General features: G+C 49.9%; 1 protein-coding gene across 3 annotated transcripts in view; it reads left to right on the top strand.

Annotated features, from left to right (window-relative positions):
• The window catches only part of gnb1a (guanine nucleotide binding protein (G protein), beta polypeptide 1a), a 27,920-nt gene extending 972 nt beyond the window's left edge, over positions 1 to 26,948 (top strand). The window contains exons 1-11 of one of the 3 annotated variants that reach the window (XM_077003056.1): positions 3,038 to 3,126; positions 14,866 to 14,976; positions 15,952 to 15,990; positions 16,089 to 16,195; positions 17,713 to 17,776; positions 18,076 to 18,238; positions 18,721 to 18,787; positions 19,258 to 19,459; positions 19,548 to 19,764; positions 21,123 to 21,238; positions 24,864 to 26,948. In XM_077003056.1, coding sequence (XP_076859171.1) covers positions 14,920 to 14,976; positions 15,952 to 15,990; positions 16,089 to 16,195; positions 17,713 to 17,776; positions 18,076 to 18,238; positions 18,721 to 18,787; positions 19,258 to 19,459; positions 19,548 to 19,764; positions 21,123 to 21,229 — 1,023 coding nt within the window. In that variant the 5' untranslated portion in view covers positions 3,038 to 3,126; positions 14,866 to 14,919 and the 3' untranslated portion in view covers positions 21,230 to 21,238; positions 24,864 to 26,948. Of the gene's footprint in view, positions 1 to 3,037; positions 3,127 to 14,865; positions 14,977 to 15,272; positions 15,311 to 15,951; positions 15,991 to 16,088; positions 16,196 to 17,712; positions 17,777 to 18,075; positions 18,239 to 18,720; positions 18,788 to 19,257; positions 19,460 to 19,547; positions 19,765 to 21,122; positions 21,239 to 24,863 lie in introns of those variants that run through there. The other 2 variants (XM_077003055.1, XM_077003057.1) reach the window with 2 other exon arrangements.

Genomic DNA, 26,948 nt, shown 5'->3' with positions numbered 1-26,948 from the left:
ATTAAAACCACACTGAAGATGGCTACTCGTGTAGAGGAGGGTGAAGCCCAACACCACCACCTCCTCCACCACCCCCACGTTTTCCTGCTCCTATTCTAGTGTACAGGACGAGACTCTCTTGGTTGTACAGCGACCAGAAACAGCTGAAATCAGGGCGTGTTGGGGAGTCTGGTTCCCTTGTCCTGGATCAGCAACGCTGGTTAATCTGGTTTTGTTTCTCTTTTAACCAAATATCCCACCAGGGCCACCCCAGCGCCCTGGTCCGGGCAGAATTAACACAGACTGGACCTGTGTTCCTCTCACACGGCCATGAGAGCAAAGCTGGGTGGAGGTCTCATAGTTCAGGCAGTTATTGTCTGCATTAGCCACCATATCGCAGTTTTTCTTGCCTCACGTACAAATCTGAACGTGGAGCTTGACGAGAAGAACCGCGACGGTGGCAGACGGACCAGAACCGGGCGGACCAGCCGCCGCGTCGGGCTCGCCTGGTGCTGTCAGAGCTGGAGATCCAGCGACCAGCCGGGGCGTGTTTCATCAGATTAAACCGAGCCTCCGCTCTTAACCATCCACTAACTCGTTAATCTGGGTATAAATCTGTGCCTTCGTGCTGTAACTATTATCCGCCACCTCGAATTCACACTAGAGGAAACGGGCACCGTTTTAAATGAGGAAGCAGCTCGTCCCAGTGTTGTGAACTGAAAAGGTAGAAATGCACCGACACGGGAGGGGGAATTCTGACTGTAAGGGAGAGAAATAATCTCATTCAGACGCCTAAAGCCCGGTCACACGGACAGGCTGGTCGGCGAGGCCGCGTGTGGCGGGCCGCCCCGCGGTGTCGTGAAGGTGGCGGTACCGCCGGGGCCGCCACACTCATGGGTGTGAACACGGTGTGCCTCAGCCCTCGTCCATCCACTCGTGTTATGTTCATTTAAACACGCCGACTGTAATTATATATATTTTTTTTTTCGCACACGACCGCGAAACGTCCTCGCTGGTGTAATATACGGTGTTTATTGCGGGAGACGGAGCCGTCCTGCGCGGCCCCCTCCCCGAGTGAACGGTCCCGTATTCTCCACACAAGCAGCTGCGGCGAACAAGATGGCGGCGCTGCTTCTTCTCCACACCGCGCTCCTCCGACCGAGGAAGACGACGGCCAGCCCGGGCACCGTGGCCCCTGGAAATGGGCATTTTTTAACACGACGTCCGTCGTATTTACTCTCAAATATCGCTCGAAACGTGTTTTTCGTATGTTTTGCAGGTCTGAAAGCGAAATGAGACGCGTTAATGACAACAGATTTAGGACAACATGGAGGGGCATGAGGCGGAATAATAGTGTTTTTTTTCCTCCAGAATTTGCAGGCTATTTGAGGACGTGTTCTTTCTTTTTACAGATGTAGTAGTGTCCTTAACACATCCCTTTGTGTATTGTTTAGTAGCTTATTACCTTTTGGGGAATTAATAAATGTTTAAAAAATGTATTTGCAGCAATGGCTTGAATGTTCCCAACCATAACTTCTGATTTAGAAGGGGGGAAATAACGTGAGCAGCTTTACACAGTATACAAAATGTGAAAAATCTTGAGGGGAAATATTGCCAAAACGATTTAGGTCGTGTATGCCAGGAAGAAAGTATTCAGGCTAGTTTCTGATGGTGATTTTACACATTATTCCAGGAAGTGATAACTGACACAATTCCCAGTTTTTTTCCTGATCCATAACAAGTATGCTAAGTCACACATGACTTGAGGTTCTGTACACGTTTGGACAAGACACTGTTTGCCCAATAGTTGTGTGCACTCACACATGCATTCATGTTGAGTGAGTATTACCAGGGCACCCACCGGTCTTAACGTCCTTGCCCTGAAGTAACACTCACAGTAAAGTGCCTTTTAGAGAGGCATCATGTCTTTATACGTTTTATCACAAGACCTCATCTTTGCCCCAAAGTGCCTTTACTTCATAAACATTAGATGCTTGATGATAGTTATCAGATACACACATTTCTAGATTTACTCTTTAGGTTTTGATTCCAGATGCAGCTTCCAGTTAAGTAAATAAGCTTTATGAGCGAAACATAGGATGCTTATAGAATGATCTGACCTGTGAAATTTGTTTAAATGTTTGTTTGGGAGTGGGGGGTGTTGCTGCATTCTTTGAGATTACATTTTTCATTCAGCAAACCCAAATAGGATCATATTCCTGCTGTCTTTGGACCTGGACTTTTGAAGTGTTGGTCAGCCTCCATATTATATTATAATAATATAACCATATTATTTTATGGTCATATATTTGGAATGGCACTATTGAGTTACAAGCCTTACTTTTGTAGCTCAATAAGACTGAGATGACTTCATATTCTGAATGAACCACGGCGCCACTCCCACTGTTTGTGTGATTTGTGGATTTCAGCATTTCAAGATTGAGGCGCCCATTTGTGGTAGCTTGTACGGTGTCAGCTGAGCAGTACATATGCTGTGAGATATGTGGTTGAAGAATGGCCTGTCTGAGTTCTCATTAAGAACTGTACATTTAATATCATTACAAATGCACACGTGAGCACAGTTGTGCTGCTAACATGCAGTTTGAGCACGATTTAATGTTGGTGGTGTAAATGCGATGAAAGACTGATGGATTTGGTCTTGGAGTTGGTAGTAAGCTGCTTTTAACATTTTTCGGACTCTGCTTTTTGACTGCAACCGTTTTTACGAACGGAATCTCAGAATTTACAAGCGGTACCGTAACATTAGGGTTTGATTTGAACTTAAGAATAAAAGAGAAACACAGACACTTCATAGTATGTGTGTGTTTCTCCCCCTTCACCATGCTGACCACAAACCCTCAGCGTTGGACCACATTAATGCCTCATGAACCCTGCTTAAGTGGAAATTTGCCTTTACTCTTTACTCTTTTCCAACGTGCAGGAGACTTTTCCTTTTGCACTTACCGAGCAATTAAAGTGACCTCAGTAGCAGTCTTACAACGCCCAGCAAAACTCCTGTAGCAGGAAGTGTGCGTGCGTTTCCTGTCAGCCATTTTTCGAGACATTTCTTCCATGTTCTCTCCCGCCTAGCTCTACGTAGGTGTATCAGAGATGTGCTCAGGTGCTTCAGAAAAAGAGGAGGATGTGGTAATGTGTTTTTTAATATTATGACGTTCATTAGAACACTAATGTCTGACTGCACGTTTTCGTGTCGGAGGTGAGGAGTGATATTGAATGGTGAGTGGGGGCTGCAGTTATGCACTGTGGTGCCTGCAGCTCACAGAATCCATTCACGTGTAACTGAGGTAAGCGAACCTGAGCAGATAGCCAGTCCTGAGTTTATTGTGGCTTCTTTGCGGCTTCTTTAATTGTGTGATGTTAGCGATGTGCTCGAACCAAAGCTCTTCTTACCGACCAGCGGAAGACGATATTTGTTCAGAACCAAAATTCTAATAAATTATGAATAATATAGGTTGTGCTGTGCAGACAGCAGGAAGCATTTAACAGTCTGGTTCCTGCTCTCGTTGATGCCACTGTACAATTTGAAAGCTTTACTGGGTTTTCCTGTGTCTGTGTGCATTTCAAGAGGCCATTTCAGGGGGGTTGGACTGGTCTTCAGTACTGGGTTGACGTGTTGACCAGTAGCCTGCAGAAGCTTTTCAGAGCCACTGAAGCCAGGAAGCCTGTCTTGCCAGGATCTGTAGCGACTGATCCTGTAGCCAATTTTCTCCTAGGTAGCACTAATCCAGAATGTGCTTATTCTTCAGTCAAGGGATTTTAAAAATACTTGTTAAAATGTTGTTTGGCAGTGGGTGTTCTTGGATGCAGCTCTGGAAATGGCAGCAACAAAATGCTAAGTTTCAGTAATAAGAATCTGTTGCTCTCTACGGCCTTGCACGGAGTTCAGGGTTGGTAACGTGCGAAGGTGCGTGGTGACTGCCCAAGTGGACAGCTCATAGTTTCTTGATCAGTGTGCAGAATTGATGGGTAAATTCAAAATAAAGTCTAAACTCTGCTGCTATTGGAGTGCCGTGTCTCCCGTGGGTGGTTTGCGAGCGTTGTCTGGCTAACCTTCAGTAGCTAGAGTCCTCTCAGGCCCTGCTTCACAGTCTAGATGAAGGCACACCATCATACACACTGGTGTATTTCTAAACGCAGGGCCATAGCGGTAGCCTGCTCGTGTCATGCAGGGCCTAATTTCCTTTTCTCAGATATTTGTTTTATGTGGGGGGGGGGGGGGGGGTGTAGCCTGCAATAACTGGAGCATATTTGAACACAGATGCATCTTGACAGGGGGTAAGTTTCCCCCACCCATGTGACCAGTAGAAAGCATTAGGTGACCCTCACCCGTGTGGGCAGGAGTTTGTGCTTCTGTCCCAGGACTCTTCCCACACACCCACACTGCGGCTGGTTTGCATGGAGCCCGTTAAGGAGCAACGGGTGCGCGCCAACCAGCAGTTTTGAATATCCAAACTTGATGGGGAAAGAGTTGCTTTGCATGCCAGAGCTTAACCAGTGGCCCCTGCCTCACTGAGCCTTTTGCATGCCATACCTGAGGTGCAGCGTTGTGAACAGAGGCTGGTCACCTTGTTTACCGTGCAAGGCTGTAGGTGGACAGGAGGAAGCTGACTGGAAGGATTAGCTCTAAGTCATGTGACGCCTCACTGGTGTTGCCCCCTCCCCCCCCTTTTTTTCTGTACTAACTGCGTGCTTGTGGTGATTGGTGCAATTGAAGACGAGTTTCTTGAACGCTTTGACAAAATCATGGCCTACCGCCACTTTCCGGAAGCTTCTCCAGCACCTGGCGTCTGAGCGCGGGTGCCGTCCAGGGCAGCCGGTTCAGCTTGGGCTGCGTGACGAGGGGGGAGGTCTGGGCTTTGAGCTCGGCCACGTGTGCTTGGCCTCCTGCCCCGTAGGGGGCGCTCGCAGGGTGACGGAGACTCCTGGGCCAAACGATTTATGGGGAGCGGAAGGCCGCGGGGCAGGCGGACGAGGCCGGCCCGGGCCTCCCGTCTGTGAGGAGCTGGAGTGTAAACAAACCTGTTTGTGGTCGCAGACTGGCTCTGTATGACCAGCGGACTGGTCTACAGCCGAAAAAGTCCTCGGGGGGGGTTGGGGGACTGGAAATGGCTTTAAAGATCTGGGCATGTTTTCTTCGTGAGGCATTCTGAGGACTATACCACACAAGAAGGCCGTTTGTAGATTTTATTTGTTTGTTTGCCTGTAGAATGTTTTCTTGGTTTTTTAATTTTTTTTATGGTGCTCTGCGTGGAGATCCATCGCAATACCGAGTCTTTCTTATCAAAGGTCACATCCACGGAGGTGGGCGGTGCAGTCCGATGTCCCATTAAGACTGTAAAGGAGACCTTTTCCTGCCCTGTCATTTCTGCTCCGAGCAAGTTTACCAGATTCTCTGTTCCATTGCTGCGTGTGGCCTACATAACGGAGCAGTGGTCCTCTGACTCCCTGCTCACTCTTCAGATATTACGCTCTATTTATATATCGAGTGTCGACGATTCTGATGGCATGATGTCTTGCCCATAAAAAATGGCCTTCTTTAAATTTGGGAAAAGAGAAATGGCGTTTGCGAAAAGAGAAATGGCGTTTGCGTTCCACCTTTCTCTTTTACTGTTACCCTCCTGTTCATTTCTAATAATTTGACTGCAAAGCATTTGAAAGGGCTTAGTATTCATTGTTTAAGTGCAATATATTTGTTGTATAGCCTGACAGATTATTTATTTTTACGCATAAGAGGAAACTGTTCTGAGACTTTCATTGTTGCCCTACAGGAACTGCCTTCTACCACAAGAAATGAAACCACTGGTCAACATTTGATTTGTGTCTTGTGAATTGGACACCTTTCTCTCCGTTTTCCAGTGGAAAAGTGATGGTCTTGGATGAGAATAAGGGGTTGGGATATTCCCATCCTGTTTTTTTCCAATCTAGTAACATTCAGTGTGGAGAGGAGTGAAGTGCTCCATTCACCAACACATCTTATTTGTTCCTAGTTCACATCTAGATTAACCACGCCCTGCTGCTTCAAACAAAGCGTCACGCATGTTAAATAAATGCAAAGTGCTAAAATAGAAGAATTTAGCGCAAGAAGGTCCCCGAAGCCGCCCTTTCCCTCGTCTCCGCACAGGCAGAAGCAGGCGGTTATAAATAGCCCCACAATTGCCAGTGCTGACGGTGCTGCTGCACCCAGAGGGGCAGTGAGCTCTGGGCTCTGATGCGCTGTAGCGTTGCTGCGGACCACGCATGCATTGACACCCCCCCCCCCCCCCCAAAAGACGACAAACAAATGAACAGGACAAGTGGGCCGCGACCCGCCACCCGTGCAGGCCTGTCCGAGTCCAGCACGCGGAACCCCGGGTGTCCCCGTCGGCGTTGGCGAGGCCAGCCGCTCTAGGGTTTTGTGCACGCCTGTGGCTCGATCGTCAGAGAAGCATCGCGTTTCTGTCCTAACAAAGCAAACTATGCCATTAATTTGTGTCGCAAAGTTAAAAACGGAGTACAGTGTTGGTTAGCCTGGAGGTTTTACTCTAGTTTGTATTGCTTGTGTGTTCTAGCGTTACTCCAGGATTGCTTTAGTGCAGACAGACAGACCTGTGCTTTCTCTTTCACTGCTTTTGTTTCATTATGAAATCTCAGCTACACGGAACATGTCCAACATCATATTTCAGTAACACGGTATATCGTTTCACCCATGTTACCTACTGGGTGTGACTTTTTTTGGACAGCTTGTAGCTAGTGTTTATTTCCAGTACTATGGTAGAAACTAGGGTTGTGCAATATGACCTAAATCTCATATCTGGATATTGGTCATTTCATATCAAGATAATGATGCATCATGATATTGCACATTTTCTGTAAATTTAGTGAGTAAGTAGTTTATGTAAAATACCGCCTGCTTCAGGTCTCGCCACATTTCTATGTGATTGAGGTCTGGACCTTGATTGTGTGAGTCCAGACTGCGAATCTTTTTATTTTTTCTCTTAAGCCATTCCTTGGTAGTTTTGCTGGAATGCTTTGGGTTGTTGTCTTGTTGCATAATCCGTTTCTGTCCCAGCTGTAACTCAGACTGATGGCAGGAGACTCTGATTTCTTGATGTGCCTGGGAATTGATGCTTGATTAAGATAATGTAAAATCAAGCAGGTCCTGAGGCAGAAAGGCAGGTCTAGACCTTCACATTCCCACCACCATGCTTCACTGTTGGCAGGAGACTCTTCTCTTGACTTTTCTCCAAATGTGGTGCCTGTGATTATGGCCAAATAGTTCAACTTTGGATTCATCTGTCCACAGAATGGACTTCCAGCCTCTGGTTTGTCCCAGTGCTCTAGTGACTCTCCCATGAATGCCATGTCTATTGATTTTCTCCTGATTGTAGACGCATGTACATTTATTCGTATGTTGCCAGAGAGATCTTCAACTCTGCAGGTGATGTGTGGTTTGGCATTTACCTGAATTATTATTTTTCTGGTGCTTCTTGGTGTGAATTTTGATGGCCGTCCACATCTGGGCAGAGCTGCAATGACGATGAGTGCCTTTATTTGTAAATGATTTGATTTACAGTGGATGGATTAAGCTGGAATCTTTTGGAGATGGTCTTGTAGCTTTGCTCAGACTGATGGGATGTCACCACCTTCTTCCTGATGTCCTCGGATGGCTCTTGTCCTCTCGGCGTTGTTCTTCTGTGTGCTTTACGCCTTGACATGACAGTGGTTTGGTGGGTTCTTCTCCCTTTTAATCAGTGTGGCGCAAATCTTTTCCCAAGAACGTCTCATTTGATTGGTTAATTGATAACTTGAGCACTCACGTGTGTTTCATCGGAGTCTTTTACTTCATTGACTTCACCAGTGCAGCTGTGGTTCACTTGTGCACATGCTCTGACTCCATGTTTCATGTAGTCTATTTCCCTCAAAACGAGTAAATGGTATTGGGGGGGGGGGATACAGGAAAGGCGGAGGGAGGCCAGTGTGTCCGTGGGCGACTGTTTCTATGGAGCATGCAGCTGGTATGTGAGGAACATGTCATGATCTCCAGGCCTGGAGATATAACTGGTGTGAGGAGAAGGCTGAATGAGATAGAGGGGGTGTCGGGAGGGGCAGAGTGCTCACCCTGCTAAACGCTTCTAGCACTCAACGCTTTCGCCTCCTCAGGCCGAGCTTTTGGGCGCTGCTCCTGTACAGGTAAAACAAGCAGATTTGGTCCGTATCTTCAGAACAGGCACGACGTTTCCATGACCGAGGTCGCTGGGCCTGTTTAACTTAATATGTTGTCGTCCACGTTTGGTGTGTAAATGTCCGAAATTCTGCTGTCTGTCGTAGGTCTGCAGATGGAGATCTCAGTGGGTGGCGTTAGCCCACTGTTGGTGAGCGTAGCTCCGCTTTATGACCGTGAGTAAGTGTAGGCCCGTTACCTGTGACCCCTCCCTTCCCGTGCGATGACCTCATGGCATTAGGGGCCTGATTGATTTGGCGTGGTGAACCAGAACCGTGCCGCGTGACGTCGGAGGCCCTGCCCGGCGCCGTTTGTTTCCGTGTGGTTGACGGGGAAGAAAGGAAGCAGCCAGGAGCGGCACGGCCGAGCGAGAGAAAGACGGAGAGAAGAGAGAATGAAGGAAAAAAAGAGGCAGAGAAGGGCTTTTAAGGAGCGCCTTCCAGCAGGTTCTGCGTCTCCTCCGTCAGTGACCTCCAGGCCTCCTCATCCGCGGAGCCCTGCGCGACCCCCTTGTGTTTCAATTACGTTTGCATGCATGAGCTGCTGTGCACCCTCCAGATACAGGCCACACGGAGGCTGTCCTGCCCACCTCTGCCGAGAGAGAGAGAGAGAGAGAGAAGAGTGGGTGAGTGTGGAGGGGGAAGAGAGAGAGAGAATCCTCCCTCGCCAGTGTCTGGATTCAGATGGAAGATGCTCTATTGGGGGGGGGTGGGGGGGGTGCGGAGTGCTGCTAAATATTTCATGCACCGTCTTACAGCTCCGCCTCTTCCCGCCCGACTCCTGCAGCTGCCATTAGGACAGCAGCGATTTGGGGGGGGTGTTCGCTTTAGCTCCTGTTCCAGTGTCCCTCTGGGCCAATGGCCGAGCACAAGTGTTGGGTACACCCGCCCTGGACCGGCCTAAACCTGGGAGTGAGCGTTGTGTGTGAGAGAGATGGAATAGCACTAGTGTTGGCTGGAGCGTAGCAGCGGTGTTGAAGGTGTAGTCGGTGTGTGCCCCCCCCCCCACCCCCACCCCAAACAGGCAGCCGCTAAGAGCAACGTCTTCCTGCCAAAGCTTGTCCTGCAGTTACAATGAACAGACCACAGGCAGTTCCAAAGAATCTGAAGATTTTTCCCAACGGTGTGAGCTGCACACCCCCCCCCCCCCCACCCCATATGTCTCTCATATCTAAACTTTGTACAACTTTGCACTTTCTTTAAACTGCTAAAGAACCTGCAGAATTTTTAAATAAAACAGTCCTATAACATGTAACCTAATACTAGTACTGTGAAGTATTTAGGCGTCTGAACACATTTGGATGTGTTTCAGATCTTGCTTGTGTTTTTGACTCAATAATACGATCGCGACTGCTGTGTGTGCCCTAGTTCTTTGGCTCACTCCACCCTCCGTTTCCTGTTTGTAACACACACACACACACACACACACACACACACACACACACACACACACACACACACACACACACACACACACACACACGTACACTCTCGCACACATTCAGCTGACTTTGTGGTCATGTGATGTCACTAGTCTCGAGCAAAAGTACAGGGCACACAAAATTCAAAACATGTGTACCGCCCCCAAACAATTCAAGGTCCAGATGAAAATGTTAAATAAACAAAATCACCCCCCCACAACTGTGTTGACACCCACATCAGACCTTAAGCGTGTTACACCAAGAGGTTCTAACAGAAGTCTTCACCTCCACCTCCTTCTCCTAGTCTGGCAAATAAGAGGCCACTATTCTTTAACACATGCACCAGCGGGCGGGTTCCAAACAGCAGCTTATCAGGAAGACGCAAAAGCCCCAGTGCCCCCCCACAGCCCTCTGTGCAGTGGCCCACGCTTTTAGCAGGGTACAGCATTTCTACTTCCTGCTGAGCTATTGCGACAGCCAGACGCCCTCAGCGAAGAGCTCTGCACCCGCCTTCCTGACACCAGACGCTCGCCGTGATTCGTCCACGCCCGAGAGGCCCCACCCTTCCTGACACTACGCGCTGGCTATGATTCGTACACGCCCATCTGGCTTGAGGCCCCACCCCCACCCTTCCTGACACCATGCGCTCGCCGTGATTCGTCCACGCCCATCTGGCCCGAGAAGCCCCGCCCTTCCTGACATCACATGCTTGCCATGAGTCGTCCACGCCCATCTGTCCCGAGAGGCCCCACCCCCGCCCTTCCCGACATCAAACGCTCACCATGATTCGTGCATGCCCATCTGTCCCGAGAGGCCCCGCCCCCGCCCTTCCTGACACCACGCGCTTGCATGATTCTTCCACGCCCATCTGGCCCGAGAGGCCCCGCCCCTGCCCTTTTGGGTCCCTTCACGCCCCAGCTCCAAGAATGCTTTACCCATTTGCAGTCGTGATCAAACGGGGGTGCGAATAACCCAGGATCTGGGGGCTTGTGTCGCCCGGATTGGTGGGCTGGGCTTCGACCGCCATTTCCACACCCGCGTGACGTTTTTGGGTTCTTCAGGCGAAAAGGAGTTTCTCTCCCTGCTGCTCCCAGTGTGTCTGCCCTGCAGGGGGAGGCGTCTTAAATTATTAAGCCCCAACCAGCGGAATCAGGGCGCCATGTTTAATAGATACCGCAGTGTGGGGAAGACTGCGTATGCAAACTTTGAACCGCTTACGTACTGCGAAACACTGATTTAACTTCTCCTTTGACAAACACTGCAGTTCAGCACGGGCGAGATTGCGGTTTCTACTTGAGCTGAAGGGAGGGGAGGGGCTTTAGGACCATGGGGACCTGGACGTTGCTCATGTGGGACAAGTTCTCCAAGATGTCTTCAGTCAGGAAAAACTGGCCCCTGGATTTATGATGTTTCTCTTTTGTATTTAGACTTGGTGGACTGTGTGTGTTTTGATGGATGTCCTGTGTGGTAGTTTAACAGGAAAAGGAAGCGTGTATCCATTTTAAGACCAGGCATCTCCTATGCAAGGGGAACGTGGGGCTAAGCAGCTCTGGATAAGGTGTGTGTGTGTGTGTGTGTGTGTGTGTGTGTGTGTGTGTGTGTGTGTGTGTGTGCGCGCTGAAGGTGACCACGCCCCAGCTCATCTTCTGGACTGTACACTCCCATTAGGCTAATCTCCCTGTTAGAGGTGGGTGACCTGCCCTAAAAACATCATACTGTATTCATGAATTCAAATGATAATATTTACAATAGTTATTAAAGCCGCTTTGTGACCGCGTCTGCTGCGAAATGCGGCATACGAGTGCAGCCAGATTAAATGGTAATCGCAACATGGAAAAAATAAATCTGAGCGTAATCTGTGCGAGGCCTCCACAGCTGGAGCCGTGATGTGGTGAATGAAGTGATGTGGTGAATGAAGCAGTCCTATTGCCCCTCACTCCCAGTGTAAGATGTTCATTCACGTCTTTGGCGAGCTGTGAGGACACTCTGTCTAGGCGGACGGGCTTGGGTCGCCGCACCTCGTCCTGGCCGACCTGGGACGGAGGTCCGAGGGAAAAGTTCATCCTTCAAATAGTTTAATTATTTTTTTAATATCAACAACCCCTTTTCTTTGGTCACCCTCCTTGGCAACACACCTGCAGTCCTGGGGTAAACAGGGTGCACATTGTTGGTGTACTTCAGGACAGGGCTTTGCTATTTCATTACAAGAGGAATAGAAACAAGGTGCCTGCTAAAGCGGTCCACCCGTGCAAGTTGCTTGGCCAGATGCAGTTAGAGGCAACTTGGTCTTTGCTTTGAGCTTTCTACCCTACCTTCTTCCATTTGCTTTGGTAAAGTGGATAGAGGCCTTGTAGGAAGATAATTTAAAAAAACAAACCAAAGGTTAGTCCATACAGTCCTTCAAAAGGAGCCTGTTGGCTGAGGGCATCCATTTTTGTGTCGATATGGAGGGTTGGATCAATTTCAGTTTGATGCTTTGAGACTTTGAAGACGATGTTGGTTTACGGGCAGCTGCCGCCATTAATGCATCGCCCACCTCAGACTACAGGAAGTCCCTCACAGTCCCATTTCCTTCCTGCCTGGCTACAGCCGAGGGAAACGGATCGATCTCCCGGCAGCCAGTAACTAGCTACTAATGTCATCAGAGTCTTTTGGTGAAATGAATGAGCGTGGCATGGGCCTGAACCTGTGTGTGTGTGTGTGTGTGTGTGTATCATTGTGCTGAGATGACTGAGCTGATATGCATCGCTGGAAAATGTGAAGCCTGCTTCCACCCTCTCTGCCGAAGCCGTCCACCACCTCACTAAATATAGTGCAGGGTTGGGGGAGGGGAGCGCACATATGAGCTAGGACTCTCTCTCTCTCTCTCTCTCTCTCTCTCTCTCTCTCTCTCTCTCTCTCTCTCTCTCTCTCTCTCTCTCTCTCCCCCCCCCCCCCTCCCTCTCTCCCTCCATCTCTGTATGATCGAGGTGGGTTGACCAGCACTGCAATCTCTGCAGATGTAACGAGCCACCACTGAACCCACAGCTGTGTGGACAGTCTCTCTTCCAGTCTAGAGAACCAGGTTTAATCTTCTCTCCGCCTCAGTCCTGAAACACCCGGCCAGCCCAAGAGCGCCATGAGCTTCAGCAAATGAATATTAACACATTAGCGCTCCTACAACTCCGTTTCCTTCTCCCGTCGAACATGCGAATGATTCGATTGGTCGTTAGCTGGCCTTTTTATTTTTTCCTTTTCCAACGTGCTTCAGGAAGGCCATATTCAGGTCATGGGACTCCTGGGCGGGGCGGGGGGGACGACACTAGCGCTAACCCGTAGCGCTTCTGACAGCTAAAAGGAGCATTAGCAATATTAGCATGACACGTTATCACTTGGATTATGTTGGGTTTAAGACGCATTGTCTAAATACAGACGTACTTGGCTGCACCGACCAATTGGAACATAGCATTTTGGCGAGATTCGATTAGACGTACATTGGAGGAAGTGTTTGTTCAGAAGGTCCTTGGCCATCGAACATAAAGGATCTGTATTGGGTATAAAGGGGGCAAGGTAAGATTTGGTCACACACGGTATAATTGATATTGAGAACCTAGAGGCTTCTAGGAGTTGCATTATTCATTGGGAAAGAGATGTTACCCAAATTTGTAATTTTATTTGTCTAGTATGTGGGTTAGCTGTTGGTTCATGTGGTCTTTATGGTTAAAAGGAAAAAACTTTAGGAAAGGTTTAAGGAAAACTGTGGTGGGTAATTAGTTTGACTTAGGTTTTGGTTTAGCTAATGGTTCATTACCAAACCTCCAAACACATTAACGTACATCTCACACCTTTTCATTTTGATGGAGGTGGAGTCGTACCTTCACCTTTTTGGTTTTGTGCGGTTTTAGAGACGTTGTAATTTCAGGCGGCGTGGTGCTAGTGAAAGTGTTGGTGGTTGAGTGCGTTGGCCGTCGGATTTGGGTCAGCAAGGCGAGCTGGTGCTTTTGGGATCATCAGCAGATTCACCCGTTAACCGGATTTGCGTAGACGAGCTGAATCGACTGTGTCCCTGGATTACTGGAGTGACATTGGTGCAGGAGGAGGACGATCCCAGGGACCAGCCCACTGGTGGGGGTGGCACCTCTCTCTTCTGTTCCCTCCCCACTGGTGGGGGTAGCACTGTGTCCCGCGTCTCTCTCGCGCTCTTCTGTCTGGTAGACGAGGTGGTCAGGCCGACTCTGGGCCCACGTTTGTGCGGGGAGTTGAAGGTACGCCTTTACCTTTCATTCGTACTCTGACACCGCCTCACGCGGTGACACCTCATTGGCTGTAGATCTTGGTGTGGTTTTTATTTTTGTTTTTTTTCCTTATGATTGTAAAAGATGCCCCCCCACCCGGTTATTGCTCCCCCCCCCCCCCCCCCCCCCCCCCCCCCCGACTTTCTTTACCCCGCTGGTCATCCGGCTTCCCAAACAGCCTCCGCGCTGCACCGGTGCAGAGGCTAGCTGCAGTAGCTCTGTTGCTTAGTAACAGCGTTGCCGGGTTGGCAGGGACACGGACGGCTCGTCTCCAGTAGCGAGAGCGCGATTCCGCCGTGCCTGATTTTCCTCGGAACTTCCCCCTCCACCCTCTTACGGGGCACGTTTCTCGGTTGGCCTTCCGTGCCATTGGGCGAGACGGTGAGACCGGGGGGGCGCAGGCTCCGCCCCACACTTGTCAGGTACCATATGTGCCCTTCACACGGTCCTGGCCCACTCCGCGCGGCCAGTGGGCTCGCCCAGACGTTCTGGCTTTTGCGTCGGTGACATTTCCGTAGGAGATTGCGGCCGCACTGCTGTCCTTTCTTACGGAGACCTCGTGAAGGCGGCGTTGTGACGGGAGCTGTCGCTGTTGATCTAGTGTCACTGTGGCACTGCAAGGTGTTTGTTCTGTGTCTAGAAATTGATCATGTTTCCATAAGTAAAGTAATTCCTTTCATTTGCAAAGGATCGTTCCACTTGAACTAATTGAAATGACAAAGGGTGATTAAGTTAAAAGGATTTGTAAGTGGATATTGTCACTGACCACTGTGCCTCCCTAAGCTTATGCTATGGGCTTGACCTACCCATCTCTCTCTCTCTCTCTCTCTCTCTCTCTCTCTCTCTCTCTCTCTCTCTCTCTCTCTCTCTCTCTCTCTCTCTCTCTCTCTCTCTCTCTCTCTCTCTCTCTCTCTCTCTCTCTCTCTCTCTCTCTCTCTCTCTCTCTCTCTCTCTCTCTCTCTCGTCCTCAGATCTGTGAGTGACAGTGCGCGGCAGGAGTGAAGCACATCATTTAGCAGAGGAAAATGAGCGAACTCGACCAGTTACGTCAGGAGGCTGAGCAGCTGAAGAACCAGATCAGAGTGAGTCTGTACACACACACACAGAGCTCTTCCTGAAGAACCAGGTCAGAGTGAGAACCACACACACAGAGCTCTTCCTGTGTGACTACACGTGTGACTAAAAATCTGTTGACATTTCACCCAATCTAAACATTAGGACACGCTCGCACACACACGCGCACACACACACACACACACACACACACACACACAGAGCTCTTCCTGAAGAACCAGATCAGAGTGAGAACCACACACACACACACACAGCTCTTCCTGAAGAACCAGATCAGAGTGAGTCTGTACACACACACACACACACACACACACACAGCTCTTCCTGAAGAACCAGATCAGAGTGAGTCCAGCACACACACACACACACACAGCTCTGATAATCACATGTGCCACCGATGACATTCATAGCAGAATATAACTGAATCTATCCAGTGGACTGTGTTATCCACACTGTTCATCAGGGGAACACGGTTGTATTTCATGACTATACTGTTATCATTCATGGTTTCATTTTTTGCATGTGGCTTTTAAACACCTTTTTAATCTAAAACATTATGGCTACATGGCAGGAGGAAATGCTTTTACCGAGTACTACAATCAATGCAATCTAGTTTGGGCTGTATTAATTAGGGACTTTTTAATCATACCTGTCATATACCAAATGTCACTATACAAAGAAAAGCAAACCCTGAAACCCTGTGTAAAAGTGGCTCACATGAGCAGTGGAGCTCCCCCTACAGTCAGGGCAGGAGAGTGCACGTGCAACGCTCCTTCACGTGGCATTCCTCGCATTAGTCTCTCACGTGAGGAGGGATGGCTCTCTCGCCCACCCACGAAGGCGCGTGCAAGCGTGCTCGAAAATAACCAACGGCACGGTGTACTAAAACACCATCGTACGAATTTAAAACTTCAGCTTGGGGGGGTTTAGCGCAGAGAACGCGAGATCTCGGTGAAGCTGACACAAGTGTTCTGTGTGCGCAGGACGCGAGGAAAGCGTGCGCCGATGCCACCCTGTCTCAGGTAAGCCCCGCCCACCCGCCTTCACAGGATTGGTGCAGAAATGCAACCCTTCTCTCGGACCCGCCCTCACTCCTTTCTTTTGCTCCGGACCCGCACAGATCACAGCCAACATCGACCCTGTGGGGCGAATTCAGATGCGTACCAGGCGGACACTGAGGGGTCACCTGGCCAAAATCTATGCCATGCACTGGGGCACTGACTCGAGGTAATGCCAGCAAGCTCCTCCCCTACCTACCGGCAAACACGGCTCGGGCGCGTGGAAGCTAGCCAGCCGGCTAGAGGCACAGGAAACACACCGCACACACATTATTCTACTATTGACTTGTGACGTTGGGGTGGGGCTGTTGAAAGGCTGCCTGAAGGAAAAGGGAGGTTTTAAAAGAAACAGGAAGTGTCCGGCGTGTCCTGGCCTGCGGTCGTTCTCCAGCGCTAGATGTGCTACATGCTTGTACTTCAACCTCCACCACCACCAGGGGGCAGATTGGCTGTCTGCAGGCGAGACCAACCCCCATACCCCTCCCAACGCCCGCTACGTCACATCACGGTTCTCTGCCTGCGCTAACGGGGTCACGTGGCCAACCATCCAGGCCCTGCCCACACCTGCCCCGTGCCCACACCCGGGTGCTGAGAAACACGGAGTTGTTTTCACGGAGTTGTGTTTTTGCTCCCTCCGTGATGTCTGGAGGCATTGCGATGAAGCTGAAATAGCTTCCTAATTATGACGGGGCCAGTTCTGTGTCATGGACAAGTAGGTTGTGGCCCCGACATTAATTGCGCTCCTCCGAAGTTAGGACGGATGTTTTTCCTTGACCTTAATTTGTAACGTTAGATGGGTCAGGTAAGGCCAGCAGATAATTATAGCCACGCTTTCTTCAGCCCAAACCTCAGCTTTTGTTCAGCCCAGGTGGACCGTACGGTGTAATCCAGTCTGCAGGTCTGAACCGTTGTGTAAGTTGGGCCGCTGTTTGATGTGGATGAACGTGGTTAACCTACAGGAGGAGGAGACCGCTGTTCCAACCCGGTTATCAGGTTCTGGTCAGGCACCAGAAATCTCAGCTAAGCACCTTCTTGAGCAGTAGTGAGCGTAGCTTTGCTGTGAGGTTATTGTTCCTAACCTGTCTCTTTGGTTGGGGGCACCTGGGGGGGGGTAGTGAGGTGGTTGGTTTAAGCAGGTTCTGTAAGTCCCTCTTCTTCCCCCGAGGTGGTATTAGTCTGGCTGTTGGTGATCTGCATATTGGTGTAGGCGGGGCTGCATATGGGCCGGTTTATGGCGTGGTCTTCGCCACCTATCCTTCTTGCAGAAAGAGTCCTTATGCAGGCTGCTTTGCATATTCAAATTATAGCGAGAAGGAAGTTCTGTACGGCCGCATAGCGTGACGACGATCTGTGCGCTGTTGACCGAGCCGGTTTTGGGTTACCTGCATATCAGAGCGCAGTTCAACCACGGGCACTCTGGGAAATATCGCCACCTCGCCATGCAAATTCCAGCCTGAGCGTGAAAGGGGCTTCCGAGGCTCAGAACACGCATGTTCAGAAGCGTTTGTGATTCTGCCGTCTGGCTGGGCGGTCCCGGTCCGATCCGGCTAGCCACGATGAACCAAGAGTCCTGCAGCCGAACCTGACGTGGTCCACCTATCGAGTCCTGCAGCCGAACCTGACGTGGTCCACCTGTCGAGTCCTGCAGCCGAACCTGACGTGGTCCACCTGTCATTCTCTCCGCAGGCTCCTGGTCAGTGCGTCCCAGGATGGTAAACTTATTATTTGGGACAGCTATACCACAAACAAGGTGAGCTGGTTTCCTCCCATGCGTCTCGCTGTGTGTGATTGTGTGTTTGTGTGTGATTGTGTGTTTGTGTGTGATTGTGTGTGTGTGTGTCCTTCTCCATTTTTAGTTTTCTGTATTTGTTTGCTCTACTGATCATAATCCAAGTATCTGTTTCATATGGTGGATTCTGATCCCCTGCTTTGACCTATTTGAATTTAAGAAGTCTTTCTATTATTATTATTATTATTATTTGCAATTCTGTATTAAAGAAGCTTTGTGACTGGCCCCTCCCCCTCTCTGACCCCGCCCACCTGCCCTAGGTTCACGCCATCCCGCTGCGCTCCTCGTGGGTCATGACCTGCGCGTACGCCCCGTCCGGCAACTACGTGGCCTGCGGAGGCCTGGACAACATCTGCTCCATCTACAACCTGAAGACCCGCGAGGGCAACGTGCGCGTCAGCCGCGAGCTGGCCGGCCACACGGGTACGTAGCCCTGCCTTCGCACCACCCTGGACACGCCCCTACACCACCCTGGACCCGCCCTCTTTCCTCTGGCCACGAGCTAACCCCAGAACCTGACCTTGACGGGGCTTTACCCCTCCCTGTGGAGTGGACCGGCGAGGGATTGAGTTCTAACCCCGGGGGTTAAACCGGGTGAGGAAGAGCAGCTGCCCCTCAGAACCACAGGAACGCCGTTTTCATCCCGTTCTGATCAGCGCGGTTATCCGACGAGGATGTGCTGTCTCGGGGCAGCAGGACCAAGAGACTCCGAACCACCGATTTAAGATCCGACGCATCCCCGTCGTTGACAGTAGCACCCTGTTCACTGTGATGTTATTAATAAGCTTGTTCCAGTCTTATTTTAGCTTGATATTTATTTATTTATTTATTTATTTGAACTTTCTCTGTGCTGCCTGGGCTCCTGAATATCATCATCACATTCTCTGCCTTGTGTTTTCTCACAGGTTATCTGTCCTGCTGTCGTTTCCTGGACGACAACCAGATCGTCACCAGCTCAGGCGACACCTCCTGGTGAGCGAGGGTACTGCGCCAACACGGCCTCCTTAGCCGCTTGCGTCAGAGACCGACAGGCTTGATGCACCTGACTGTCCACGTCCGCGCGTCTCGACCGTTCGAGTGTCCTGGAGAGAAATGTCGCTAGTCGATTTCACTTGTTTACAAACACAAGGCGATTTTTCTAAACAAAGTGTCTTCAGTAAGCGTTCTGAAGGATTTCAGTAGTGACCTTTACATCATGAGAGTGCTACTCAACCAGAACATCTCTCTCCCTCTTAGTCATGACACGGGTGCCTTTAAGGTCGTTAGCTGCATCACGGAGTGCGTGCTGCCTTTCAGATCGTTTTGAAAGAGTTTCCAACTACACTCGAACAACCCGCAAATGTTCTCGCGTAGAAGTAGGCCGGATGCTTCCTACCCACAAGCCCCTGCGGCTCTTTGCCCACCTGTCCTCTGAGCCACCTGCCTGTCTCCGTCATTCGCAGTGCCCTCTGGGACATCGAGACCGGGCAGCAGACCACCACGTTTGCGGGCCACACCGGTGACGTGATGTCGCTCTCGCTGGCCCCGGACACCCGCCTCTTTGTGTCGGGGGCCTGCGACGCCTCCGCCAAGCTGTGGGACATCCGAGAAGGCATGTGCAGGCAAACCTTCACCGGCCACGAGTCCGACATCAACGCCATCTGCGTACGTAGCCCGCCCACGCCCCCAAACTCCCCGCCCCGCCTCCTTTTTTGGTGACCCCTCCCTCATCCCTCCTTCCTCGTCCCCGCAGTTCTTCCCCAACGGGAACGCGTTCGCCACGGGCTCGGACGACGCCACCTGCCGGCTGTTCGACCTGCGCGCCGACCAGGAGCTGATGGTGTACTCCCACGACAACATCATCTGTGGCATCACCTCCGTGGCCTTCTCCAAGAGCGGCCGCCTGCTGCTCGCCGGCTACGACGACTTCAACTGCAACGTGTGGGACACCCTCAAAGCCGACCGCGCAGGTGAGCCGGCCAGATGAGGGCCACGCTTCTGCACGCCAGCAAAACACATTATAGAGCCAATAGGAAATTCTTACTGAGCCGAAAATTACGCAACGCGACACGTTCTGTACGTTAATAGGTTTATGGCCATATCCAGACCACGTCCAATACTGGACCTGGATCTATAATACTTGCTAGCCAGACCTGGGGAATATACTGGAAATACCACTGGGTGCAGCTCCAACACTGCCACAGTCTAATGATTCCTATTTTTTGTCTTCTGAATACTTGTGCCTAAATGCGTTTACATTTAGCCATGGCTGGCACTATCATACGTTGTACTTGATTTTTAAGTGGTAATGCAGTATGGAGTCCTTCTCTTAAACCTGCACGATCTCGCCTGGTTTTGCTCGTCCTCACGTGTGCGTGTGACGCGTCTGCGTGTGACGTCCACCCAGAGAGACTCCGCTAGCCGCGGGTCACGTGCAGCTCCTGCATCGCCGGTGTTGCGTCCGCATAAATACTTCAGTGCCTGTCGAGTGTGTGCGTCTGCTCGGACGGCCATATTACCAACGCCACTGGCCGAGATGAAGCCGTGCTCATGCAGCGTCTCTCCGCCCACACCCTCGGCTCCGCCCACTAAGATGCCATTTGCCCCTCCCAATAGTCCATGATGGCTAGTACCAAAGTACAAATGCCTGAAGTGTTCCACTATCTGCCCCCCTTAACGATGATGTGGACACAGGGTCACGTGCCGCCCCCCCTTCACGATGATGTGGACACAGGGTCACGTGCCCCCCCCCCCCCCCCCCCCCCCCCCCCCCTTCACGATGATGTGGGCACAGGGTCACGTGCCGCTCCCCCTTCATGATTATGTGGGCACAGGGTCACGTGCCCCCCCCCTTAACGATGATGTGGACACAGGGTCACGTGTGCCCCCCCCCCTTCACGATGATGTGGACACAGGGTCACGTGTCCCCCCTCCCCCCCTTCACGATGATGTGGACACAGGGTCACGTGTCCCCCCTCCCCCCCTTCACGATGATGTGGACACAGGGTCACGTGTCCCCCCTCCCCCCCTTCACGATGATGTGGGCACAGGGTCACGTGCGCACCCCCCCCTCTTCACGATGATGTGGGCACAGGGTCACGTGCGCCCCTCCCTTCAGTAGTGCGCCCCTCCCTTCAGTAATGGACATTAAGACATTATTAATGGTGATGGCTGTAACAGTCTATAAATGTAAATGGATATATCTGCCTGTGTGGTCTACCTTTTGTCAGAGCAAGATAAAAGATGAGGGTCCATTTAAGCCATAAAATGTGCTTTCTCCCCCACTTTCATTATTTGATTGCTAATTGTGTGTGTGTGTGTGTTGCAGGTGTCCTGGCGGGCCATGATAACCGTGTTAGCTGCTTGGGTGTGACCGATGATGGCATGGCGGTGGCCACAGGCTCTTGGGACAGCTTCCTGAAGATCTGGAATTAAAGACGCGAGGTGAGAGCCTCCCGCCCTCGCACAATCGGACGCTGCTCGCGCGGGACTGACCAATGAGAGGACGCCCACCCTGATGACCACTTCCTGTCTCTGATCTCGTCTTTGGCGTCTCAAAGGCCACACCCTACGGCGGGCTGAAACGCAGCCCCAAACGGTGGTCTGGCACCTCCACCACGAAGCGTAGACGTGCTGCGTGTGACGTGCTGCGTGTGCCGTGAGCAAGGCGTACATGTTGTATGTGCTGACGTGAGCAAAAACAGTCACGTGATGGCTGTATGTTTGTTTTCCAGTAATCAAAAGGCTGCACAGGAAATCTGATACGTTGATCTGTAATCGGCTACACTTGTCTGGCGGTTCCAGACGGTGTCTCGGGTGGTACTCGGGCATGGTTGCCCCGGGACGCGGTTGTCCCGGTACACGGTTGCACTGCGACCTCGCACGCGTGGGTCGACGGGTTCGTTTGCCCCGGGGCAGGAATGCGGTAGAGTGAGTGTTTCCTTGACCCTGAACCGTGAGCGCAGCCAAACCTGCTGAAGTCCTACAGCAGCCAATCAGATGTCGCTTGTTTTAAGCCAATGTAAAACCTGTTCTGCAGTTAGCAGAGCTAATGTTGTGAAGGCTAAAGCAGGCTTGTCCTAGATCACAGAGCAACTGAGTGTGTAAGAGAAACTTTGAACCAGGGCTCAGTAAATGTTGTGCTGCTGTGTGATATTGATTCTGTGGGATGGAAACTATTAATAATACCACCTGTGTGCACCCCCCGTAATCCGTCCGACATCCCCAAATCCGACACCTCTCTACTATGGTTCCCTTCAGGGAATTCGTGGTCAAATGCATCATGAATATCACCACACAACATTAACCTTGAGAAACGCATTTCCTCGTAAAACATTGCAACCGATACAGATATCTTTCAATCAGTAGCAAGTTCACAACAAATATCCTTGGCAGCAGCATAATGTGGTGCCGAAAGCGAAAGGCTGCTTAGCTTTAGCTTGACGGCTAGCTACTGAGCACCAAGCTTCCCAGTACGAGTGTGTCCCAGTACAAGTGTGTCCCAGTACGAGCTCCCCGTGCTTCACCATGTGGTGGTTCGCCGTGTTTGCTTGTTCGGCTAGTTTCTTGTCTTTGTTTCATTCATTTGTTTCATTGTTTCATTTACACTGTGTGTGTGTGTGTGTGTGTGTGTGTGTGTGTGTGTGTGTGTGTGTGTATGTGTATATATATATATATATATATATATATATATATATATATATATGCTTTGTATGTCCGTTACCTCAGAAGAAACGCTCGAGCGACACTCGTACTCGTTTTTTAGCTGGCGGTGAGCACAGCACGAGCTGTTCGGAGGGCGAGTATCGCGTTGCTGTTTAACGGCGCGTGAGCGGAGTGCGCCTGCGTTCACTTTCGGCATCCCGATCGGTGGGCGTGGCTGGAAATCGTGAGACAGGGAGCAACACTTGACCGAGCGCGGCAAATTCACAGGCAATACAAACGCTGCGGAAAACAGCCATGTAGCCTGTAATCTAGTACATGGTTATCGGGCTTTTCCCGAGTCTTGTTTCCTCGCGTGTCGGTTCCAGATGTTGTGCGGTCTGGCCGCGGTCTGTGACTCTGGTCAGGGTCATCCGCCCTAGGCGGTGGTTTTGAGTGAACCCTACGAACTTTTTTGCGACTATTTTACCAAGCTTGATGCTTGTCATTCGGACACCCGTGCGGTATTGAAGTCTCAACAGCTTTCAGAATGCGCATTTTGATTTTACCTGTTGCACTTATCCAGATGGCGTGAAGTACACGTGTTGTGGGAAGTGGCCTCTTAAAGTGTCGGGGAGAGTGCCATTTCAGAACTGTGTTGCCTTGGCACTGCAGCAGCTGAATTATGAGCTCCTCTGCTGCCCCCTGCTGGTGCAGTGACGTGATGTAACTCCAGGAAATGATGCTTGTGTGGTGTAATCAGAACATTTAGCTACAAGGACCTCCCACTTCCTTAATTCTTCTGGGTTTCAGGTTCAGCTAGAGGGCGCTTGTGAGGAAACCTAAAATCAAGTGGAATCTATTTATGAGCACCAAACGTTATGATCCAGGAAGACACTATGAAGTTTAGACCCATTTAGTATTGTGACTGGTACCTCCATCAAATGCACAAATGTCAGTAAGTGCTCTGTAAACATTACCATTACTCAGCAGAGGTGCAGCTCCTGTATCTTACCCTTATGTAATACACAGATTTGGATTATTTAACAGATATTTTGTTTTCTAACGGTCAAAGTATATGACCTATCGCAGCTCAGAAATGGTTTTCTCACTCTGCAAACTACAGGATCGTGTTCGTGCATGTGTGTATAATTGTACCACAGGATCATACGTGTGTGTGCGTGTAATCGTACCACAGGATCATATGTGTGCGTGCGTGTAATCGTACCACGGGATCGCGTGCGTGTGTGTAATCGTACCACGGGATCGCGTGCGTGTGTGTAATCGTACCACGGGATCGCGCGCGTGTGTGTGTGTGTGTAATCGTACCACGGGATCGCGCGTGTGTAATCGTACCACGGGATCGCGCGTGTGTAATCGTACCACGGGATCGCGCGTGTGTAATCGTACCACGGGATCGCGCGTGTGTAATCGTACCACGGGATCGCGCGTGTGTAATCGTACCACGGGATCGCGCGTGTGTGATCGTACCACGGGATCGCGCGTGTGTGATCGTACCACGGGATCGCGCGTGTGTGATCGTACCACGGGATCGCGCGTATGTGTGATCGTACCACGGGATCGCGCGTATGTGTGATCGTACCACGGGATCGCGCGTATGTGTGATCGTACCACGGGATCGCGCGTATGTGTGATCGTACCACGGGATCGCGCGTATGTGTGATCGTACCACGGGATCGCGCGTATGTGTGATCGTACCACGGGATCGCGCGTATGTGTGATCGTACCACGGGATCGCGCGTATGTGTGATCGTACCACGGGATCGCGCGTATGTGTGATCGTACCACGGGATCGCGCGTATGTGTGATCGTACCACGGGATCGCGCGTATGTGTGATCGTACCACGGGATCGCGCGTATGTGTGATCGTACCACGGGATCGCGCGTATGTGTGATCGTACCACGGGATCGCGCGTATGTGTGATCGTACCACGGGATCGCGCGTATGTGTGATCGTACCACGGGATCGCGCGTATGTGTGATCGTACCACGGGATCGCGCGTATGTGTGATCGTACCACGGGATCGCGCGTATGTGTGATCGTACCACGGGATCGCGCGTATGTGTGATCGTACCACGGGATCGCGCGCGTGTATGTGTGATCGTACCACGGGATCGCGCGCGTGTATGTGTAATCGTACCACGGGATCGCGCGCGCATGCGTGTGTAATCGTACCACGGGATCGCGCGCGCATGCGTGTGTAATCGTACCACGGGATAACGTGTGTGTAATCGTACCACAGGATAACGTGTGTGTAATCGTACCACAGGATCATGTGTGTGTTTGTAATCGTACCACAGGATCATGTGTGTGTTTGTAATCGTACCACAGGATCACGTGTGCGTGTATGTTATGAACACAACCTTCACGTCCCTCAATGATCATCCCCCTCTGCTCTTCTTACAGATGGCGTCCGGACTCCAAAGTTGACTGGAAGACCATTCCAACATCAAAATGTTCGGTTTTATTGCATATCCAATCTTCTCAAACACAACAAGAACTGACCCCATTACGTGATGACACAGCAAAAAGGCAAAAATGATTTTCCTTCCCAAGAAAAAACAAACAAACAAAAAGAGCACAATTGTTTTCCTCAGTTAGATCACAGAAATCTGTGGGCTCAGCCTGGCGATGTGGGCAGAGGGGGGTCAGCAGTAATCGTGCATTCCTTCTGGGACCACTTCCCCTATCGCAATGAACGAATATTAAACAACCCACGCATCACACCACAGCTGTCGTTTAGGCTAACGGTATGGCTAGCAGAAGACGGTTTATTGTTCGTTTTTTCCCCCCCAAAACGAGCTATCCCTTGGTAGCTTTTTTTGGGGTAGCTTCCCTTTCCCTCCCACCCCTTTCACCCCAAATCTTACACTCAGCTGTTCGGTGGTTAGTGTTTTTCAGACGAGGATCAAAAGCACTCTATCTCCTAGTCTTTAAATACTTTAGAATCAAGTTTGTAGATGGATGATAATACTATGTTGAGAAAAATCACTGTCGTTATAATCCAGCTTTATCATGTCAGAGAGGAGGAGTTAAAGTGAGCGGTTTTGAGCTTGAGCAAGGGTCCACTAGACGCGGCCAGATGTGTATGTAGTCCCACAGTACTTTGCCAGGGGTTTTTTGTTTCTGTCTAGTCATAAATCTTTGTTTGCACAGGAATAAAACATTGCGTATGTAGAATACTGTTGGAATATGTGAACTAACCAAGCACATACTGATGAATGCTCGTTTTTCAAGAACGAAAAGTCCATTCAAAACGTGTTTCTTTTCTTTTCTTTTTTCTTTTTTTTTTTTTAGGACAGTGTGGAGTAATGTGATAAAACCATCGTTTAAACGTTTTTACTTCTCTGCTTCATGTCCGTCTCTCTTTTTTGTTTTTTTTTTTTTATTCTTTTCCATTTTCCTATATGAGCTTGTTTGGGAGGGGGGGTCGGGCTAGTGGGGGGTCGGGGAGGGTGTGCGGGTCTGGGGTGACTCAATTTTAATTTTTACCCGGTTTCAACAGAGGTGCCCGTTCCGTGCTTGGAAAACCAGTTACTACTCTGTGAATGACATGTTGTAAAAATCAATGTTTGAAAATAATGATATTGAAAAACTTTTTAAGTTAAAAATTAAAAAAAAAATCTTATTTTGGTTGTCTGCCATGGGTGGGTTAACTCTTAGAATCGCATGCTGTAGAATTGCTTAAAAAGAGGTGCATATGGAACTAAGTCCTTTGATGTTTTTCTTTAAGAAAATAACCTGTTATAGATCATCACAATGATATTTATATTTTTCCTTTTTTTCTTTATTTTGCTACTCTGTGCATATAATTCAATTAAACTCACAAAGCTATGCACTCAAGAGAAGCAAAAGCATTGGTTGACCCAATTTACCCATTCATGGAGTTCAAAAACACTTCTACACCGACCCTCACGCAGTCACACACACTTGAATAAACTAGAACAAAAAAAAAATCATTCTTTCTGTAGCAAAACAAAAATTCCAGACACAAAGAAGAATGCTAGAGACGTTTTGTAACAAACAGGTTTTTTCTGTCCTTTAATAATAAAAAAGAAAAAAAAATTGCAGCATTTGAATGGCAGAGTTTTTCTGTTGTTCCCTTGTGGCGTGTACTGAGAGACGCGCTTTACTTAGAGCTAGTGGCATATCTTCCATTCTCTTCTCCCTCCGCGACATTCTGTACAAAAACAAAAGTGCTGTCGTTGTGCATTAGGCCTGGAGTTGGCAAAATAAATAAAATAAAACAACAAAAAGGAGTAAAGATTAAATCAGTTCCCTTTCTTCTCCCTGTCTCTTCTCTCTCTCTCTCTCCCTCCCCCCTTCCCCTCCATACAAATAACTGTAGAGCTCTGCACACATCCCCACTGTATCCTTATCCATCTTTTGTATTTAATTTTAAATTCAGTGTACAACAGAAAGCTGGATGCAAGATAGAAACTATATTAAAATGTACTGTTATTTAAGCTGTAATAAAGCAGTTTGAGATGA

The sequence above is a fragment of the Brachyhypopomus gauderio genome, chromosome 4 (assembly GCF_052324685.1).
Source record: "Brachyhypopomus gauderio isolate BG-103 chromosome 4, BGAUD_0.2, whole genome shotgun sequence".
Taxonomy (NCBI): Eukaryota; Metazoa; Chordata; class Actinopteri; order Gymnotiformes; family Hypopomidae; genus Brachyhypopomus; species Brachyhypopomus gauderio.
This window is presented reverse-complemented; position numbering and strand designations above follow the sequence as displayed.